At 39.9% G+C, this 18,239-nt stretch overlaps 1 protein-coding gene across 13 annotated transcripts in view; it reads right to left on the minus strand.

Moving 5' to 3' along the window:
- Positions 1–18,239, minus strand: part of ST7 (suppression of tumorigenicity 7) — a 227,770-nt gene that overhangs the window by 178,295 nt on the left and 31,236 nt on the right. The window contains exon 1 of one of the 13 annotated variants that reach the window (XM_084896972.1): positions 2,533–2,917. The exons of the other annotated variants lie outside the window; for them this stretch is intronic. Coding sequence (XP_084753098.1) covers positions 2,533–2,554 — 22 coding nt within the window. The 5' untranslated portion in view covers positions 2,555–2,917. Of the gene's footprint in view, positions 1–2,532; positions 2,918–18,239 lie in introns of those variants that run through there. 13 annotated transcript variants of the gene reach the window in all.

Consider the following 18,239-nt stretch of genomic DNA (forward strand, 5'->3'; position numbering starts at 1 on the left):
TGGTGGGGTCCATGAGTGTGAAAATAGGTGAAAATTCAGAGCTGCACACTTTGACTTACGCATTTTATTTTATGTAAAACATACCTCAACTTAAAAAGTTAATCATCTAATACAAGTACAGTACTGCAACCAAAATCAAGGGTAAGAATCATTAATCAGACTGTTAGGGAAAAAACTGACCTTTCCAAGATCTAGCACAGCAGGGAATATAGTTAACAAGTATTTATTCTAAAGATTTAGTAAAAATATCTCAGATGGTTTGGAAGATCCTTTCTGAACTAATTAGAACTCTTAAAGAAGCCAAAAACTAGCATGACAGCATTCTGTCTTCTGAACAATATTCTGCCTTTTAGTAATGTGGTAGCTATGGAGACCAAAAGCAACCAGTTTTCCTCATAGCAAATTGTGATATTATCAAAAGATCGGGTTTGATAATCAAGAAAGGCTGTCTGCTGGGTAAACCTGGCCAGATCAGGACCCCAAGACCCTCACACAATTTCAGACACACAAAAAATAAGACAAATTTTCCTTTAGTGGTTCGATATTTCATCCATACCTAGATTCCAACATAAACAAATTCCCATGACTGAAATGAAACTGGAAGGTCTTTGCCTTTGAATAGTCTGTTTCTATTCCTGGGATGACAATGAAGGGGACCAACAGTTTAGCCTTTTGGCATACTGATTTTTAAGCTGGTTATTAAGGAACAAAAGAACATCTGACCCTCCCCCCTTTCCTGCCTAAGAGATTCAGAGGGAAAGATCTACTCCAGGAAGGAAATCTTAGGATATTCTCCTTAGCAGCCTCATTTGAATTGAGCATAGTGGATGGGAGTACATCAAATGGGGCCTGTTTACTAGATTACCCCTGTCTCATGGTTTCTGGGTTGCCTAGCAAAAAAATTACCTGCCATCTGTGTTCTGATCTTCCTCAATTTACTTTTAAATCACCCATTCTCACTTTTGAAATCTAAGTTCCCATGCCCCAAATTTTTTCCTCCTTTATCCAAAATGTCATATATACCCAATTTTAACTCACTGTCTGGAATTTTCATGCTTATATGAATTCCTCATGAGCATGCATTAAAATTTTATTTCCTCCTATTAATCTGGCTGTTAATTCATTAGCCCAGCTAAAAGAACTTAGAAGGTGGGAGAAAAAGTATTATATTTTTTTAGCCCCAGAACAATAATTCTAACATTAAAGAGAATTCAAAAACTACTTTTCAATGATTATAAAATAATACTGGCACATGCTGAATGAGATACTGCATCTCAATGCTAATGTATCTTGACCTTAAGTTAGGCAATATGGTAATTTCAGAAATGGGAAGCTATCATGTGAAACAGCAAAAATAATCAACCCTTTAAAAAAGCCAGTCAAAAACTGATGATTATTAGCTCTCTTGAAATACTAGTATTCTATAAAATCACAAATCTGCTCACCTGAGATCAGAAAGATCAAATTATAAATTCATGAGAAATTCATTTCTTAAATTTCTGCCCTAACCCCCTACTCCTCTCAAAGATAAGTGTTTTGCCAATATTTCATGTTATAAGCCAACAGGTTGAGTCTCTTTAGAATTCTTAACTGTCACCTGTGCTTATTGATATAACCAAATATTCTGCAGAGCCTGTACAACTGCACTGACAAGTTCTATCATTCTACAACCAGCATTAAATAATCCTAAATTATTTAGACTGGTCACTCTTTTATAAATAACCAATTTTAACTGTCTACAAGTGCTGTCCAGCCCAGCCCATTGTGCAAGGCCTGCTTCTGCACCAAAGCAATTTCATTGCATCTGTTTTAAAACAGATATGAAGCCACTGTGCAAATTTAAAAATTCTTCTTCAAAAACAAAGCATATTTCACCCAGCTGGTGTGGTTTAGGGGTTGAGCATCGACCTGTGAACCAGGAGGTCACACACCAGGTTGCAGTAAGAGGCATGGAGAAGGCAGCCGATCAATGATTCTCTCTCATCATTGATGTTTCTCTCTCTCCCTCTCCCTTCCTCTCTCTCTAAAAATCAATAAACTATTTTAAAATATTTTAATAATAGGCCAATAATTCTTTTTTAAAATATGGAGGAAAAATTATAATGATACATTTTTATCCTTTTACATTAAAAAAAAAAAAAGAGTAAGCCCTTCTGTCTTTCCTAATAAGCACTTTCATCACTGATCCTCCCACTGTCTCTATTAAGGTTTAAGGACCATTACAGAATCCACAACAATAGATCAGTGACAGACTAAATCCTATCAATTAACACACTGTAAGGAGGCTGCCTGGAGCCCGCGGTCCTCCCTCCCTCCTGAAGGCCTGCTTTTGACCACATTGACATCCCCGGCTTCAGAATGAATAACCCAGATAAGGGGCAGTTCCTTTCCTGAGACCAATTCCTTTGTAATTAGAGCAAAAATACAAAGACTGCTAATGACTTAAGGCAAAGTGATATACACTCCAAGCCAATGAAACCATGACAGCAAGCAGATTTCTAAACAGCAAGTAAGTGGGACCCATTTACTTACATGAAGATTCAGTGCCAAACATGGCTGGCTCCAGAGGCTGCTTTAAAAAAAAAAATAGAAGAAAAGGGGTGGGAGGAAGGAAGGAAGAAAACAGAGGAGAGTGTATGTGTGAGAGTGAAGAGATGAGACTACACAGCAGGGGTCATGAAGACAGACAATGCAGTCCAAGCTGTGTCCAGCTGCCAGATTCTCCTCTTACAAGCTTCAGTGTTCTCCCGTGTGACTGCAAAGCAAGGTTTCCTACAGCACCAAAACCAAACCGAAGAGCTGCTTTGGAAATCCAACAGGGAAAGGCAGGCCAATGTGGCTCTTCTGGGATGCGGTGAGGCAGGACTAGGTAGCAGCGGAGGCAGGGCTGGGAGAGCAGCCACAGAGGATACTGCAATCCCCAGCTCTGCCGTAGCAGTAAGACAATAGCAGGGCTTATGCATACACTGATGACGTCACAGACACTGCACAGACCAACTGCGCTGCCGAGCCAGAGGCTCCAGTGCCTTCAGGGGAACAGGCGATTGAAAGGGGAATTCCTTTGTCACAAAATGCACAAGACCAAGAGCCACATATCTATTCCCCTCCCGACAAGATTTTCATCCTGATGCCAGATACTAAGAGAACCAGAGAAATTTAAATGCTGGCTTTATAGCAACTAACCACAAAAATATCATGAAGACTGGGGTTCTTGGTTTTATGCAGCAAGCAGAACTTTTCAAGGGAAATAAGAATCAGAAATGATGCCCTAGCCGGTTTGGCTTAGTGGATTGAAGGGTCTGGGTTTGATTCCAGTCAAGGGCACATGCCCAGGTTACGGGCTCAATCCCCAGTAGGCAGTCAATCAATGATTCTCTCTCATCATTGGTGTTTTTTTTTTATATCTCCCTTCCTCTCTGAAATCAATAAAATATTTAAAAAAAAAAAAAAAAAAAAAAAAGAAGAAACAGATAATCTGAACATCCCTGTATCTATTCAGAAAACTGGATTTGTAAGTTAAAAAAAAATCAGAAATGAAAAAAATAAATATCTACCTTTAAAAATAACTACAGAACTCGTTGGAATTTTTCTAGGAAGATTGTAGACTGATAGATCAAAGGTTGTATACTCAATCACAAAAAAATGTGAAAATATATATACTATTGCATAAACATTCTGGACTTATAAATACACCCAAATGTAACAGTAAATAATAATATAACTGCTTAGAACATTGCTTGATACACAGTGAGTACTCATGTTAGTGATTACTTTCTCATTAACTGTTTTGCAACTATTATTCAAATGTAAAAAACACTGCTTGGGAATATATTTATGTGCATGTATTTCTCCTACCTATCCTATTCTTTTTGCCTTATTTTTCTTCATTTTGTCTAATGAGAATTACTGTCAGTTTCCAGAGTAACTCAGTCATTTAAAGGTGTACACACACCTGTGTACACCTGTGTGCAAGTGGACACTTATGACCAACAAACATATTTCTTTTTAACCTATCCATGCAAAGAAACAATTGAAGGTATTAATATTTTGTCTCTTGACTCACTTGACAAATAAAAGTGTTCCTACCTTTACTTTTAGAAATCTGTTTTTAAAAGCTGTAAGTGTACAGACTTTCATTAGCATGTCTATCCAACACAAATACAGAAGTAAATTTTATTTTACTGTTTCAAAAATATTGAAATGTACAAAGTGTATGTGTGTTTATGTATTTCCCGTAATTCCACACTTTTAAAATCATATAAAGTAGGAACTTCAACAGTTCATTTCTTCTTCATCCATTCATCCAAAGTTATATTCTTTTTCCGATATTTTCTTATGTTTACAGAAAGACATCTTTATATAATACAGCTTTTGCAAATTAAATTCTGATATAAATGTGGAACTAAAAATTACCATCTAAAATATCATTATTAGCTTTTCTGGTTGGATATGTAGATATGTCTCATCTTTTTAATGGTTGTATAATATTCCATTGTGTGGAAATAGCATAATTTATTCAAGGTAATTTGATCTTTATCTTATTGAAAATAAATAGGTGCAATGATGATATATAGAAGATAAAAAAATTTATTTAGTTGTAGAAAAAAACAATAACTCATATTTACTGAATGTTTACTATGTGTCAAATATTATTCTGATAACTTAATATGTATTAAATTATTTAGTCTTCACAATAGCCCTAGAGGTAGGTATCATTATTACCCACACTTGACACATGATGAAATAATTTTCCAAGGACCCTCAGGCAGTAAATGATAAGGTAAAATATAAACGTAGGTAGTCTGGTTCCAAAGCATATGCTTATAATGCCTCTTGAGAAATGAATAAATAATTACCAAAATTATATTTTAAGAATTCAACTAAAATGAAAGAAAAATAGAAATCAATTCAAAATGTGGAGAAAAAATCCTTAAAAGAGAAAGCTCACCAGAGAAAACTAAAAATGTCAGAAAAGACTATGCCAAAAATTGCAAGAACTAAGAAAAATGCATCCTTCCCAAAATAGTCAGGTCAACAGCCAGGTAAGAATATCAATAATGGTGTTGAGATATACCTGTAAGAAGTGGGAAATAGCAAATATACTTACAAAAGATTGAAACTAGAACATTACTTTACATAAGATCTACTTTAATTGCATATCAGATGTTACACATGAATAAGTCATACATGGATGTGGCCATCAGAAAGGCAGGAAGAAAAGTAGAATGAGAAAACTGTCTGTGGGTAAGAGAGATTTTCCACCAGAAGTCACAGTTTATATACAATAACTAGAGGCCTGGTATATGACATTCATGCTCTAGAAGGGGTGTCCCTCAGCCTGACCTACACCCGCTCGAGTCCAGGACCCCTGAGGGGATGTCCACCTGCTCATTCCCTGTGGGGGATGGGGAGCAGGCCTAAGCCAGCAGTCGGACATCCCCCGAGGGGTCCTTAGCACTGCCGCGGAGGTGGGAGAGGCTCCTGCCACTGCTGCAGCACTCACCAGCCATAAACCCAGCTCTGGCTGAGCAACAGTCCCCGTGTGGGAGTGCACTGACCACCAGGGGGTAGCTCCTGCGTTGAGCGTCTGCCCCCTGGTGGTCAGTACACATCACAGTGACTGGTCATTCTACTGTTCCGTCTATTTGTATATTAGCCTTTTATTATATAGGACTAGAGGCCTGGTGCATGAAGGCATTCACCAGTGGGGTGCCTCAGCCTGGTCTGCAGGATCGGGCCAAAGCCAGCTCCCCGATATCCCCCAAGGAGTCCTGGATTGTGAAAGGGTGCAGGCCAGGTTAAGAGGCCCCACCAGTGCACGATCAGGCAAGGAAGGGATGTGGAAGACGGCCAGCCAGGGAGGGACTGCAGGAAGGCTCCAGGACATGTCCGGCCCATCTCGTTCAGTCCCGATGTGCCAGACCCCAGCAGCATGCTCACCTACTGATTGGAGTGTCTTCTCCCGGTGGTCATTGCATGTCATAGTGACTGGTCAACTGGTCAACTGTCTGTCCCTTGGTGGTCAGAGCACATCATAGCGAGTGGTTGAGCGGCCTTAGCATATCATTAACTTATTACTCTTTGATTGGTTGAATGGCTGACGGGACGACCAGGCACTTAGCATATAAGCTTTTATTATATAGAATTGCTTCACTGACTCATGGTTATAGCTCCTTTGCTCAATTCACATGTGGAGGTTTATATCTCCATATATATAAATGCATTTTTCTGAGTGCCTATATTTATTTCTTGGCACAGACTTCTTTTATATATACATGCCGTCCTCGGGTTATGTCACACTTGACTTATGTTGTTTTGTGGTTATGTCATCAGGAATTGTTACCTTTCTTATAATTTTTTTTACTGTTTCACTTCATTACTGCTGTGTATGTGCTCCATGTGAGTGACATAGGTGCTTATGTAGGTGGGTTCCAACTTATGGCAAAAATCATGTTACGTTCCACCGTAGAAATGGATCTCTGACGTAATCCGAGGACTGCCTGTGTGTGTGTGTGTGTATTTTTTTAACTGATTTCAGAGAGGAAAGAAGAGGGAGAGAGAGAGAGAAAAGCATTAATGATGAGAGAGAATCAGTGACCAGCTTCCTCCTACAGGCCCCAAACTGGAGATTGAGCCTGCAACCCCAACATATGCCCTGACTGAGAACCAAACTGTGACTTCCTGGTTTATAGGTCAATGCTCAACCATTGAGCCATGCCAGCTGGGGTTGGCACAGACTTTTAATAGAAGTAAAAGGCTGAAATATTTTTCAAGAAATCTACTTACCTTTTTTAAAATATATATTTTATTGATTTTTTACAGAAATGAAGGAAAAAGGATAGAGAGTTAGAAACATTGATGAGAGAGAAACATTAATCAGCTGATTCTGCACACTCCCCACTGGGGATGTGCCTGCAACCAAGGTACATGCCCTTGACCGGAATCAAACCTGGGGCCTTTCAGTCTGCAGGCCAATGCTCTCTCCACTGAGCCAAACTGGTTTCGGCATAAATATATTTTTATTGATTTCAGAGAGAAAGGGAGAGGGAGAGATAGAAACATCAATAATGAGAGAGAATCTGAATGGCTGCCTCCTGCATGCCTCCCACTGCAGGTCCCCCACTTCGGATCAAGCCAGCAACCAGGACATGTGCCCTGAATGGGAATCGAAACCATGAACTCCTGGTTCATAGGTCAAGGCTTAACCACCAACCAACACCAGCCTGGCCTACTTATCACTTGGATAACTATAACTATAACTATAACCAGGTTAAAAACATTAGATACTTCACCTGCCAACAGAACTGGATACAAACTATAACCTTCTGACTCCTATTAAGGTTTCTATAATCTCTGGAGGCCTGAGGTTTCCACTTTAGAGGTTTGGAATCCTTATCACTTAGGACCCATACTTGACAAAATAAATTCCAGAAATTTAATTTGCTCGAATTCCTTCCTCTGGTTAGCTGACATGAGCTCAAAGAATGAAGACAAATGTTAATGTTGCCTAAGGAAAATGTAATGAAGGACGAATAAAACTGATCTGGTGTCACCTATGACACTCCAAAAACTCACAATACATTCCAAAACCAAAGTGACCCTTGGATTATCAATTGTGTCTAGAGGCCCGGTTCATGAAATTCGTTTACGAGGGTGGGGAGGTGTTCCTCAGCCCAGCCTGCACCCTCTCCAATCTGGGACCCCTTGAAGGATATCCTAAACTGGCAGTTGGACATCCCTCTCACAATCCGGGACTGCTGGCTCCAGCAACTCACCTGCCTGCCTGCCTGATTGCCCCTAACCACTCTGCATGCTGGTCCCCAACTGCCCCCAAGTCAGCCTGATCACCCCCAACTGCCCTCCATGCTGTCCTGCTCACTCCAAACCGCCCCCTCACTGTCCTGATCACCCCCACTGACAGCCTGCTCACCCCCAACTGGCCTCCCTACTGGTCTGCTTACCCCCAACGGCCCCTGCCGTCCTATCCTGACCTGATCACCCCTGGCGACCCAAGATCCCAGCCCCTCCTTTGTTTCTTTTTTCTTTTTCTTTTCCTTTTTTTTTTTTAGCGACTCTTTGAGCAGAGTCCAGGGCCGGCTGTAAGCAAGTATCTATGATTTATTTATCTTCTATAATTGAAAATTTGTAGCTTGGCTTCCTCCATTGCTGGGGCAACCCAAACTTCCTGCTTGCTCCAGCTCCATGACTGGCTGCCATCTTGTCTGGGTTAATTTGCATATCCACTCTTGATTGACTGGTGGGTGTGGCTTGGCATAGCAAAATGATGGTTAATTTGCATGTTTCTCTTTTATTAATATAGATTATGCTCTCCCCTTTCCACCTCCCTCCCAAATAAATAATTGATTTCACAAAAATTTTATTTGCACACCATAATTAGCTGCCTTGCCAAAGGTCCATCCACCGAGATTTTGTCATTATATTTGGGTCTCTGCCCTGGTAAAAAGTCTTCCAAAAGCTTTGGTTCTTTAGTTGAAAAGGAGTATGTCAGAAAACCATTAAACCATTACCCAAAAGCTCCTATTCAAGGTAATAAAATTTTGCATTAGTTGTACACATCTTTGTGCAGACTCATGTCCTTATCTTCATATCAGTACCTCACCTTTCAATTCCACCTTCTCCCCATTCAATCTTAGGGAATTCCGATTTACTTACCCAGCAACCACCACCTGTGTTAGTCTAATCTTAACTTTATTCCCAAACCTGTACCAATTTACTAGTCAGTGAAACTAGAAATTGAGAACAGGCTATGCTGTTTTTAAAAGAGGCTAGTTATCCATCAGAAAAGTATGGACATATTAAAACTCAGAAAATTTAGAATGAAAACTGAAATTCTCCAATTCACTTCATTACATTAATTCTACTTATAAGGCCGAGCCACTCACATGCACAAAATAACCACCACAGTGCCAAAAACATATGATAGAAACCACAAGCTCTCTGCAGATTTGCGTGTATTTTATTCTCTATGTGGCATAATCTGAACTCAGATGTTTGTACTGAACCTACTGGCCCACAGGGGAGAAATGTGGATTAATTATGGGTTGCAATTTAAGTCTGTTTGAGTGTGACCCAAATTGAAATAGAAGAAACAGCAGGGTTATATCTGAGAAATTCCCTTAAGTGCTTATCCTAAATTATCACAATTTATATACAACAAATCCATACATGCTCAGGAATCAATTTTTATATATAAATTTAAGATATATTTTTAAAAATTCTACAGGCTGAAAAATATTTTAACTTTACCTGTATACTCCATAATGAAGCAATAGGCAGGAAGCCAGGTGTTTTCCGAAGTACAATATCAGACATGAAATGAACCAGCTCCCCAGATGGGCAAAGTGCTTTGGGAAAGCCTCTTGCCATGTGGCATTAAGCAACAGCTGCGGCTCTGCTTGCCTCTGCCTGTTCTTTGGAAGTCGTCCATAGAAAGTCTTAGAAAAGAACCACTATTTTTCCCATTTAATTCCTATAGTAATAGTTTAAAACTAGGAGAGAAATAATCCTCTTCTTTCTCTTAATGCAACCTGGCACTTATGTTTACAAACTCACATAACCTGAAAGGAGCTGATGTCCAAACTTTTAGAAAGAGTATAATTTTGTCATTACAGAAAGCAACTATCACAATAAAGAGGGTCACATGATTTCTCTAGTTTCCCAGTGCATATACAAGTTATGCTTATATTCTAGTCTCTTAAGTGTGCAATAGCATTATGTCTAAAAAACAATGTGCATGCCTTAATTTTAAAACATTTTATTGTTTAAAAATGCTAACCATCAGCTGAGCCTTTAGCAAGTTGAAATCTTTTGCAGTGATGGCTGCTGGCTGGTGAGGGTGTTGGTTGTTGAAGGGTGTGGTGTGGCAATTTCTTAAAATAAGACAACAGTGCATTTTGCCTCATGGACTGACTCTTCCTTTCACAAACAGTATCCCTAGTGCATGCGATCTGTTTGGTAGCATTAACCACCCCCAGCAGAACTTCCTTAAACACGGAAGCCAGTGCTCTCAAGCCCTGCTGCTGCTTTACCGACTAACTTCATGTCATATTCAAAATCCTTTGTTGTCACTTCACCAATCACCACAGCCTCTTCACCAGGAGTACATTCCATCTCAAGAAACCACTTCCTTTGTTGATCCATAAGAAGCAAGTTCTCATACATTCCAATTTTGTAGGATTATAGCAATTTAGTCACATCTTCAGGCTCCACCTCTAATTCTAGTTCTCCTGCTATTTCCACCACACCTGCAGTTACTTCCTCCACTGACGCCTTGAGCCCCTCAAAATCATCCATAATCAACTTCTTCCAAACTCCTGTTAACCTTAAAATTTTTTACCTCTTCTCGTGTATCACAAATGTTTTTAATGGCATCTAGAATGATGAATTCTTTTCGAAAGGTTTTCAATTTACTTTGGCCAGATCCATCAGAGGAATCACTATTTTTGGCAGCTACAGCCTTATATATTTCTTTTTTTTTATTAAGGTATTATATATGTACATATCTTACCATTGCCCCCCCCACTCCCATACATGCCCTCCCTCCCTAGAGTTTTGCATCCATGGGTTATGCTTATATGCATGCATACAAGTCCTTCAGTTGATCTCTTATCTCCCCATATCTCCCTCCCCTCCCCGCTGTAATTGGACAGTCTGTTTGTTGTTTACTGTCTCTGTATCTATCTTTTTGTTCATCAGTTTATAATGTTCTTTATTATCTATAAATGAGTGAGAACATGTGGTGTTTTTCTTTCATTGACTGGCTTACTTCACTCAGCATAATGTTCTCCAATTCCACTCAGGTGGCTGCAAATGATAAGAATTCCTTCTTTCTTATGGCAGCATAGTATTCCATTGTGTAAATGTACCATGGTTTTCTGATCCAATCATCTGCTGACGGGCACCTAGGTGTGTTTCTTAAATAACAACACAACTCTGAATTAATCCTTGATCCATGTGCTGCAGATGGATGCTGTGTTAGCAGGCATGAAATCTCACAGTATATCTCCATAAAGCTCTTGGGTGACCAAGTGCATTGTCAAGAGGCAGCAATATTTTGAAAAGAATCTTCATCTCTGTGCAAGAGGTCTTCACAGTGGACTTAAACTATTCAGTAAACCATATTCCAAACAGATGCACTGTCATCAGGCTTTGCTGCTCCATTCATACACCACAGATAGATTTAGCATAATTTTTAAGGGCCCTCGGATGTTGGGGACGATAAATGAACACTGGCTTCAATTTAAAGTAAATAACCCAACAAGAGAGCCAGCCTGTCCTTTGAAGCCGCCTACGAGGGTCCTAAACGGCATCTTCTTCCAATAGAAGGCTGTTTCATCCGCATTGAAAGTGTCATTTAGTGCGACCATCTTTATTAGTGCTCCTAATTAGCTACCTTTAGTAATTAGCTAGTTCTTCCAGATATCCTTCTATAGCTTCTACATCAGCACTTGCTGCTTCACCTTGTACTTTTATGTTATGGAGATGGTCTCTTTCCTTAAGCCTCATAAGCCAAGCTCCCTACTACCGTGTTTCCCCGAAAATAAGACATCCTCCGAAAATAAGACCTAGTTACAGGTTTCCTTCTGAGTGAAATATAAGGCCCCCCTAGGCTAAACATGAGAGATTTGGTCCACTGATTCTGAAAGAAATGGAGTCACAAGAAATTCACCAGGAAATTCAGGAATTGGATTGTTATGATGATGTTCCAGAAGATGATGACATGATTGTCATTGAGTAAATGAGTAAATTCTTGATACTGTACGATTCACAGTTTGTTTGATTTGTGTTGACAACTACCGAACCGTATACAGGTAATAAATTTCCTATATTTTCATTTAACAATAAATGTGTACCGTATTCTTCTTCATGGAAAAATAAGACATCCCCTGAAAATAAGACCTAGTGCATCTTTGGAAGCAAAAATTAATATAAGACACTGTCTTATTTTCGGGGAAACAGGGTAGTTTCAAACTGTTCTTTTCCAACTTACTCTCCACTCTCAGCCTTCATAGAATTGAGGAGAGTTAGCCCTGCTCTGGAATAGGCTTTGGCTTAAGGCAATGCTGTGGCTGGTTTGATCTTCTATACACTATTACAATCTCTGTGTCAGCAATATACTGTTTCACTTTCTCAGTATTGTGTGTTCAGTTGAGTAACACTTCATTTCCTTAAAAACTCTTCCTTGGCATTTACAACTTGGCTAACTGGTGCAGGAAGCCTAAATTTCAGCCTCTCTTGGCCTTTGATATACCTTCCTCAGTAAGCTTAATCATTTCTAGTTGTTATTATTTGAAGTGAGAGATGTGATTCTCCCTTTCACTTGAACACTCAGAGGCCACTTGGGGTTACTACTTACCTTATTTCAGGAGACGGAAAGAGACAAGAAACAGCAAGTTGAGGGAACAGTCAGAACACACACATTTATTGATTAACTTTGCCACCTTATATGGCCCCAGTTTTTGGTGCCCAGAAACAATTACAAAATTGAATTGAACCAAAGTTTTGCCACCCTGAAGCTGGATTTTAGGATACTGATTTTAAGCTTTTTATTAAGAAACAAGCCTCAGAAAGAACCTTTAACTCTCTCCCTTCCTGCCTAAGAGGTTCTGATGGAAAGGCCTACTCCAGGAAAGAACTCTTAGGATGCTCACCTTAACATAATGTAAATTAAGTACATGTAGTAAACAGGTAAGATACCCACTGTGTTCCACTGTTTCTGAGTTGCCTAGCAAGATTTGTCCACCATGTGTGTTCCACTCTTCCTCAATCACCCATTCTCAGTTCTAAAATCTAGAATATATGACATTTTGAACAAAGAAGAATGGCTTTTCTCCTTTGTTCAAAATGTCATGTATACCCAATATTACTTCACTATGTTTAGAATTGTCATACTTTTGTGAATTCCTCAAGCACATGTATTAAAATTTTTATTTTCTCCTGTTAATCTGTCTGTTAATTTGTTATTAACCCAGCTAGGAGAATTTAGGAGATAGGAGGTAAAGCATTACATTTTTTTAGCCCCCCACAATATTAACCCTTTGCACTCTGCTGTCCCCTCTCAGGGGACATCGGAATTCTAGCATATCACTTGGATGTCCCCTCTCAGGGGACATTGCAGTTTATTAGTGATTACGGGGAATTGAGTTAATTCAACGCACGTTTCCGCCGCAAAGTAGTGTCGAGTAGCTGGTAGCCAATGTCCAGAATGGTTCGGAGTGCAAAGGGTTAATATCAAAAATCAGTGATCACAGATCACCACAACAAATAAAATAATAAAAACGTTTGAAATACTGCAATAATTAACGAAATGTGACACTGTGGAGTCATGCTAGGATATAGCCTGATTCCCCCTCCCAGTCAGTTGAATGGTGTCTGCCTGGCCAGCAGCCACAAGGAGCAGAACAGCACATACTCAGCTGTCTTCCCTCATCCTTTCTTTAAAATATGATTTTATTGATTTCAGAGAGGGAAAGAGAGATGATGAGAGAGAATGATAAGAGAGAATCATTGATCGGCTGCCTCCTTCCTACACGCTTCCTACCACAGGATCAAGCCCACAACTGGGGCATGTGCCCTGAGTGGGAATTGAACCCTGACTTCCTGGTTCTAGATCAACACTCAACCACTGAGCTTCACCAGCCAGGCATCTTCCCACATCCTTGATAGCCAGTAAGTCTCACCAGACTCTTTCTTGGCCTGCACGCAGAAAGCACACCATTCTCCTCCCCTCTGCTACTTCCTTTCCACTGAGTGAGCTTCCCCATAAGATAATTACAAAGTTGAAAATACTATAAGATGTGATTTCTAATTTTAAATACACTATCAAAAGTATGTGTAGTACAGTAATTTAAAAATTCTGGGCTCAATATCATCATTTAACAGGTACCCCCAATAATTTTTCAAACTAAATGAGAAAGCATCATTTCATTGAGCCATCCAGTCAAAGCTCCAATTACCATAAGCAGATCCCATTTCACCACCATGCAGCTAACAGGCAAAGGCTGTTAATTCTCATCAACCTCTCATGTCTCTGTTGCTCAGCAGACCATTTCACTTCCCAGACCTTAATTCTCCTTATCTTAATCTTGGGTACAGATTGGAAAGCTTTCCACAAGCTATAAAAATGTGATTAGTAGATTCTTCCTGGTAATTAAGATGTGCAAATGGTTAAAACATTAATGCTATGATTGTTTTTAAATGGTATGCTTAAAATGCCTAATGATATCTGTCTTAATGTCCACACGTTACAAGTATGTGCAAACACTGATAACCATTATCAGATTTTAATTGAAATGACATTTTATGCCTTTCACAGATTAGTTCTGTTAGCATGGATCTTTAAAGCTCTTACCTAATTATTTGAGTACCATTATTTTAACAATTGTTTTATTTTTAACCTTTATATTTTATAATTCTTAAATCAGAGATTTAAAGAAAATGCATTTTATTAACAAAATAAGAACATAATGAAAAATTAAATTAGAAAGTATAAAATGGATGAATAAATACATAGATATCTACAAAATCTACAATCTATAGGCAAGTGATCTACACACTTCAGAAATCCATCAGAGAGGTTAAGAGTCAGACAGAGAAGGTTCAAGTTGCTCCTTACCCACTTATTAGATGGATGATCCTAGGCAATTCTTTACATCTCACTTCACGCCAAAGTTTGCTCATAAATTAAATAACAAAGGTCCTAGATCAATGTCTGGGACATGATAACAGCTAAGATGTAAACAGCATCTAATGTGTACCAGACATTGTTCTAATTCATGTATAAACTTATTTAACTCTCACAACAACTCTATGAGGTATTTCCCTCATCTTATAGATGAAAAGCCTGAGGAATGGAGGATAATTAAGTCCTACACTACGAGTATACATACCAAATCCAGGATTCAACACACGTAAGCCGAGCTCAGAGTCCTTGTGCTTAACCACCATGCCAACACTCCCTCTCCAGAGAGAGTGATCAATAAACGAAAGCAAAACAAGAAAAACCACTTCAAAAAAACAGGTTTTATCCTTTACAATAAAACCATCCCTGCGTTTTCCCTGGGTTTATAGATATTATTCTTTTTTATATTCTATGTTCAATTACAATATATGGAAAATTTAGAGAAATAAAGAGATAATATTTAAAGTCATGTGATAGCTTATAATGAGGGATGCATTAGTCAGGTAAGCAGACATAATTGCCCAGTGCAAAAAGCTATTACCATAAAAGGACCTGTACTCTCAGCAATCACTAAGTCCCTCCCTCTCTGCTTTTCACTTCTCTAGTAGTTCTACTACTTCCCTGGTTTCTAACAACTTTGAACAGTTTCCTCAAATTTTGAAACTCACTCAGGAAGAGAGCCTTCAAGTAAATCTCTCCACCTTCCTCCCCAAGAATCTTCTCTATCCCTAACTAAGCCTCAGCAAAGGAGACTCGTTGGTGTGCCTGGGTATATCCCTGTCCACAGCAACAATCACAGCACTGTACTCCCCACCACTCAGTAACAAGTCACCAGAGTCAGGTTCTTCTGCCGTGGTCGGCAAACTCATTAGTCAACAGAGCCAAATATCAACAGTACAAGGATTGAAATTTCTTTTGAGAGCCAAATTTTTTAAACTTAAACCTCTTCTAATGCCACTTCTTCAAAATAAACTTGCCCACGCCGTGGTATTTTGTGGAAGAGCCACACTCAAAGGGCCAAAGAGCTGCATGTGGCTCTTGAGCCGCAGTTTGCTGACCACGGTTCTAGGGTCACTTGTTCTAGCCCAAGGCCCAGAGATCACTGCCCTAACTGAAGCCTGCTTACTCAGCAGCAGCCCACAGGGCACCTCAGGAACCCACCCCAAATTCCTGCTGCCATTTAACCCTTCATGGCTCAGGCTAGAAGCATAGCTATTGAATTAAAAGACCTGGCCTTTAGCCTCTACACTGGCCACTCATTAGCTCTGTAGTGTTCATTCCCTCATTGGTAAAATAAGGAGATGGAACTGAATGATCCCTAAAATCTCACCTACCTCCATTGATCTAGGATACTATTTTAAACCAGTTGGAGCTGGAAGAAAAAACCCAAGTAACTCCCATTAGGCAACTGCTCCTCCTCCTCTAGCCCACATCTTCCCCTCTTCCATCCTGCTGGGGCTTTGGGACACTCCATCACAAGGGTGGGAAGCCAGGAGCCAGGTTATGTATAAGAACTGTCCAAAGCCAGTGCATTCACACCGAATGGCTCATGCTCCCAGGGAGCCTCCTACTGTTTACAGGCCCACTGTTCCTCTCTAGACAGGCCCTAGGTTAGGACTGAGTAAATAAATACAAACACAGAACACACAGAAATAACAGTAGGAGGCCCTGACGACTGAAGTTCATGGTCAGGTGGGTCACACCTTTAGGACAACAAAGCCTGCGTGCCAGCAATAAAGCTTCTGCAAGAGACCAGGACACGATGGAAACAGCCTGGACAGGAAGTGCCAGCTCTTCTCTCTCTTTCATGGCTTTCCTACCTGGAGTAGTTCTTGCTCTTTGAATCCACATACCCCTCTGAGTCCTCCCTATGGAAGGACGATAAGCATAGCTCCCACTTTACTTTTTCCTCTTAAACTTTTAAACCATAATTTCACCACAGTATCGTATATCATATTTCCAATGCACACAATAACTTACTTTACTGCATGTTAAAACACCAGGGATGGGTTGTAAACACACATTCTGCTTTTCCACATTTCAGAAATACAGTTTTCCTCCAGTCTCTATTCCCACCCTGCTCACAAACTAGTCAGAGTCAAGTTAAACTTCCCCTTACTCTAAGTCAGAAAACATTTCAATTAATATGCTTCTGTCTCCCAAGCTTCTTACCCCCACCCCAAGCTGCATCTGCCTCAGCACTTCCTTTTCATATTCTGTCGTCCATTGACTTTGCTTACGGAGACCCAAGTCTACCTCAAGGCCTATCCCAAAATGCAAGAAAACTTTATTGCAAAAGGATTCTTTGATGCCGAAGCCGGTTTGGCTCAGTGGATAGACCGATAGAGCGTCAGCCTGCGAACTAAGGGTCCCGGGTTCGATTCCAGTCAAGGGCATGTACCTTGGTTGCAGGCACATTCCCAGTGGGAGGCATGCAAGAGGCAGCTGGTCGATGACTCTCTCTCATCGATGTTTCTAATTCTCTATCTCTCCCCCTTCCTCTCTGTAAAAAATCAATTAAAAAAAAAAAAAAAAATATATATATATATATATATATATATATATATATTTGAAAGGATTCTTTGAAAGAAGTTTATTTTATTTTTATTTTTATTTATTTTTTAATATGTTCTTATTGATTTCAGAGAGGAAGGGGGGAGAGATAGAGAGAAATATCAATGATGAGAGAGAATCATTGACTGGCTGCCTCCTGCATGTCCCACACTGGGGATCAAGCCTGGAACCCGGCCTGTGCCCTGACCAGGAATCCAACCATGACCTCCTGGTTCATAGGTCAATGCCCAACCACTGAGCCATGCTGGCTGGGCAAGAAGAAGTCTAATAGAGTGAGCCCAACTCCTTCCATGAGTGAGCTCTACCCCTCCTACCTCAAAACTTTTAAATGAGCCAAGAGAGAGGAGAATCAAGCACCAACCAGGCAACAAAATAGTTCTCTAAAATAAGAAGGGAACTCAACTGCTCAGCTCAATACAATCACCCAGATCAGCAGTATACCTTCTCCAAAGCAAAGTTAAGAACTATCTTTAGCAAGCACAAAAGCACAATTATAATCAAAGACATGGTGAAACCTCACAGAAGGTCTACTTTACCAAACTCCAAACTGTCAGATAAGGGTTCCTTCTGAATAGACTGTAACACCTATTTGTTGTGCTTTAAAAAGAATGATGGCAATAGTGTAAGGACCCAAAGCTCTCCAGTGGCCACAAAACTCAGACTTCTTAGAAAGTAGCAGGACCACTCCCTTCTTACGTGAGCCCCAAGAGACATCAGTAACACAGCTAGAAAGAACGGGGAAATAACTTTTCTAAGAGGTGGAATAAAGTATCCCAAGTTACTGATATTTTTCTAAAATATATGTTTATTAATTTCAGAGAGGGAGACAGAGAGAGAGATATCAATGTTGAGAGAGAATCATTGATCGGCTGCCTCCTGCATATCCCACAATGGGGATCAAACCCACAACCCAGGCATGTGTCCTGATCGGGAATCAAACTGTGACCTCCTGGTTCACAGGTTG

The sequence above is a fragment of the Pipistrellus hanaki genome (assembly GCF_964339955.1).
Source record: "Pipistrellus hanaki genome assembly, chromosome: 10".
NCBI classification, from domain to species: Eukaryota; Metazoa; Chordata; class Mammalia; order Chiroptera; family Vespertilionidae; genus Pipistrellus; species Pipistrellus hanaki.